At 37.0% G+C, this 4,601-nt stretch overlaps 1 protein-coding gene across 1 annotated transcript; it reads left to right on the top strand.

Annotated features, from left to right (window-relative positions):
* Window positions 1–3,390: 3,390 nt before the first annotated feature.
* On the top strand, window positions 3,391–4,308 carry LOC148122864 (olfactory receptor 4C6-like). The gene has a single exon (XM_087898427.1). It carries the CDS (start codon window positions 3,391–3,393, stop codon window positions 4,306–4,308), a length of 918 nt encoding a protein of 305 aa, XP_087754553.1.
* The last annotated feature ends 293 nt before the right edge of the window (window positions 4,309–4,601 follow it).

Raw genomic sequence — 4,601 nt, 5'->3', positions numbered from 1 at the left:
GGGACTGATCTAATTGGAGCTCACTAAGGCCAGCTGGACTGGGACTGAATGAGCATGTGGTCAAACTGGGCCCTCTAAATGTGACTGACCATGAGGGCTGACTGAGAAGCCAAGGACAGTGGCACTGGGTTTTGATTCTACTGCATGGACTGGCTTTGTGGGAGCCTAGTCTGTTTGGATGCTCACCTTCCTAGACCTGGATGGAGGGGGGGGGAGGACCTTGTACTTCTCACAGGGCAGGGAACCCTGACTGCTCTTAGGACTGGAGAGGGAGGGGGAGGGGGTAGTGGGAGGGAAATGGGAGGAGGTGAGGAGGTGGAAATTTTTTAAAAATAAAATAAATGCTTTCAATAACAAACTGATAATATGATCAGAATACTAGGTTATGCAGGAGAAATATTTGGCTCAGAGCACTGGAGTGGTGTCTGGGATAATTATTACTCTATTTTCAATTATTACTTTATTTTCAAACACATGGATCATGGATTATGATTCATAGCTGATAAATAATTAAATCCTGTGATAATATATCTACTGCTTGTTGAAAACCTGAAAGTTTTTCTTTTTGTTTGTTTGTTTCTTCCTTTAGCTTTTGTTTTTGATTCTGAAGTTTCAGGTTGTCCCTGTTCCTTTATAACCCAATACCCTCAGGAAAACCCTGAGCACATTAACAGTGGATGGGAATTTACTGATAAAATGGTTAGCTACTCAGTCAGTGGAGACAAGGCCTCAAAGGGATGCACATAGAATGATGCAAGCATGCTCACCTTGAAAATATGAACTGTTTGAAAAGTGCCCTCTGAGTTCTTTTACCCTTAAACATTACTTTACAGACAGCATGCTAATGAATGCCATTTGAAAATGTAATCTGGAGACTGTTTATGATCTAAACTCAAGATATCACCAAATGGAAGGCATGGAGACATGAGTGATTTTGTTAAAACCTGCTGGCTTCTTTTTCAAGAGTTTTTCTTACGTAGAGGACAAGTAAAAGACTTTACCTGCCACTAAATCATTTCCTACTTAACTCTATGGGCACAGCAAACATAGTGCTTACAATTTCTTTGAAATTATTGTTAACTACATTTCCACCAAGATAAGTTCCCAATGGATGACTGGCTTGTGTAATTCTCTTCGGAGTCTTTGGTCTTCTTTAGAGGAATCCACATGCAACCTTCTTTCTGGACCTGAATCTTTGATCACCTAGATAAGGGATTAGACATATTATTTGCACAATGTTTGTGTTTTATTTAGTGGGATGAATAGATAAATGACTTTTCAGGGTCACAGAAATGGCAAAAACCCCTGAAATTTGAGGCACTCATAAAATTAGTGATCATAAACTTGATCTGATTAATCAGAGATATTATTTGGAGTTGTCTTTTAAATTAGTTCATCTTAGCTTTATTTGTGTGCACAACTGTGGCCTCAAGATGAAGAGTCCTGAACTACCAAATGATTTCAGTTTAATTTTAATTCATGTAATTAGACATCAAATTTGATACAAAAAAGGATATGATGATGGGATATCAATGTTGAACTGAGAAACCAAGGTAAGTTTCAGTTTCTGACTTTGGTCGTGACATGTGTAAGATTGAAATGGTAGAGATGAAGGATGGTAAGTGGAGTATTAAGGGTGGATGCCAAAGAAATGCAAACAATATTCTGGAGACAGAACTCTTACCAACCATACTTGCGCTTTGTGACTCAATTTAATTTTGTGTATGAAATTTAATTATTTGAATCATTATTGTGTGTTGCATAACAATACAAATTATACAAAAATAATAAATTTGAAATCCTTAACCCTATTTGGATAAAGACAAAGATTTATATAAATTTTAAAATCATTATCAAAATAATTAAATTATGACGAATATGGGATCTATGAAGGAGCATAAAATGAATGCTAAGGCTGATGCTGATGAAGCAGTGAGGAAATAAAGGATAAAGGAGGGATGATCATAAACTTGTTAGCAGAGGGCATAAACAGCGGCATGCGAACTCTGAGAAACTTAGAAAAATAATCATGGTGAATTATTGACTAGCAGTCTGCAAACATTTTATTACAGTTTGTTTCCTTTGTAATCCTCTGAAGTGTTACAAGGTAAGAAAGAATTCTTAGAGGAACTGAGAAGTGGAATACTTAGTGGCTAGTGTTATAAACATGATCACATATCCAACAAAGGGAGTTAATCTAGTTTTACTAGTTCACTGAGATTTATTTACAGAAACTGATAAGCAGACAACTACTGCTCTTTCTAATGCAGAACTTTTAGCTTAATTATTTTTGAGTTTTTGAGACAATAATTCATTATATGTCTAATCTGTGCTTTGACTGGAATTATAGGTGTGCACTGCAATGGACAGATATTGCTCATACTTCTCATAAGAATAAAAACAAGACATCTCAAATACCTTAATGTTGCATTAGTCCCTGACATGATGGTTTCCATGAAGACAACTTAGCTTTATTTCTATAGGACTGTGTGTTCATGATCTTTTAAGTTTCTCTAAATAATCAGAGGAATTTTTAATAAATTATACTAAAATTTACAATGTTTCTAAGCATTTGTATCTATCTATTGATAAATAAAAGTCAGCATCCTATGCTCAAGTGGCAAAAAGAGAAACCGAGCGAAGATCTTAGGCACATGTGTATGTTTGTATTGTGTAAAAATAGATATTAAGGAGTGTGAGTTATAGACAAAAGATTAAGCCATTATTGTACTAATTAATTGTTATTTACATCTTTTCTTTTACCCACCAATTGATAAAGGTTTTCCCAAGGGTGTTAATCATATAATATTCCTAGGAATACATACAAACTAAAATGATGAAGCAGGCTTCCTAAGTTGTCCGAAAAGAAAATAAAAGATATATCTGTGAAAGACTCCATGTAATGGGATCAATAGAAATGAAAGGTCTGTTAGATTCTACAGGGACTAGCTGGTTCCCACAGTTCTCATTGATGGCATTCACAGGGGAGAAAAGATATCATCTGTCCAGGAATTACTCATTAAAAACAGTGTTCTTATAAGAAGTCAAAGCACGGGATTTTTTAATTTAATATTTATTTTTATATTTTGCCTTTGAGAGATGGTGGGCAGGGAGAGGAGAGAATAGGAGAGGGGAGGAGAGGGGAAGGGAAAGGAGGAGATGAGAAGGGAGTGGAAGAAAGGGGAGGGGAATAGAGGAGTTGAGAGGAGAGAATGAAGCTAGAGGTATAAGAAGGAAGATAGTATCTGGGAAAAATGGAGGAGGGCAAGAATATGATCAAAGTATATTGTATGAAATAATTAAATAAGAAGACATTACAAAACACAAACAATTAAAAACAAACTTTTTTTTCAGGTCCCCCAGTTCAGAGTTCCAAGTTTTTACCAGCAAATGGAGAATAGAAACAATGTGACAGAATTCATTCTTTTGGGAATTACCAAGAATCAAGAGATAAGAAAGCTATTCTCTGCATTGTTTCTAATCATTTACATGGCCACAGTGTTGGGAAATGTACTCATTGTAATAACTATAACTAGAAGCCACAGTCTGAGGTCACCCATGTATTCCTTCCTCACTTCTTTGTCTCTCATAGACGTCACCTATTCATCTGTCACTACTCCCAAATTGATTGTGGATGGCCTTTCTGAAAGAACAACTATCTCCTTTGAAGGCTGCATGACTCAGCTCTTTGCAGACCATTTATTAGGTGGTGCAGGGATCATCCTTCTCATTGTGATGGCCTATGACCGTTACGTGGCCATCTGTAAACCCCTGCATTACATGACTATCATGACTCCTAGAGTGTGCTGCTTGATGGTGGGAGGCGCTTGTGTAGGAGGATCCATACATGCAACCATTCAGCTTCTCTTTATGTATCAAATTCCTTTCTGTGGCTCCAATATCATTGACCATTTTATGTGTGACTTGTTCCCATTGTTGCAATTAGCCTGCATGGACACACATATCCTGGGTCTCTTAGTCATTCTTAACAGTGGGGTAATGTGTGCGACCGTTTTCTTAATGCTCATGACTTCATACGTGGTCATCCTCTGCTCTCTGAAGTCTTGCAGTTCTGAAGGAAGGCACAAAGCCCTGTCCACATGTAGTTCTCACTTCACAGTGGTGGTGTTGTTTTTTGTACCTTGTATCTTCTTGTACATGAGACCTGTGGTCACTTACCCCATAGATAAGGCAATGGCTGTGTCTGCTATCATTGTTGAGCCAATGTTGAATCCTTTGATCTACACCTTAAGGAATGCAGAGGTAAAAAATGAACTGAGGAAATTGTGGAAGAAAAGGGGACCGTAACTAGTGTATCCTGATATTGTGAAGACCAGTACTTCCTGCAGAGCTGGGGAGATCTATCTTTAGAAATACTATGATTCTACATGAATCTAAGAGACTTCATTTAAGCTAATGACCTGTCCAGGATACCACAATGGCCAGTTTATGCATTTCAGAGACTAGTTTTTAGACACAAGCATATTTTATTCCACATTTTCCACAGGTGTCTCTAATCACATATTTAAAAAGTGGCATTTAAAACACGTGAGGTCATCCAAGTTTAGAATCATTTCTTTTAATTTATCTGAAAAAAATAT

This window comes from Myodes glareolus, chromosome 2 (assembly GCF_982192425.1).
Source record: "Myodes glareolus chromosome 2, mMyoGla1.1, whole genome shotgun sequence".
Lineage (NCBI taxonomy): Eukaryota > Metazoa > Chordata > Mammalia > Rodentia > Cricetidae > Myodes > Myodes glareolus.
This window is presented reverse-complemented; position numbering and strand designations above follow the sequence as displayed.

Excerpts from the sequence above, each read along its gene's own strand:
- LOC148122864 (XM_087898427.1), top strand. The coding sequence starts at position 3,391 with ATGGAGAATAGAAACAATGTGACAGAATTCATTCTTTTGGGAATTACC.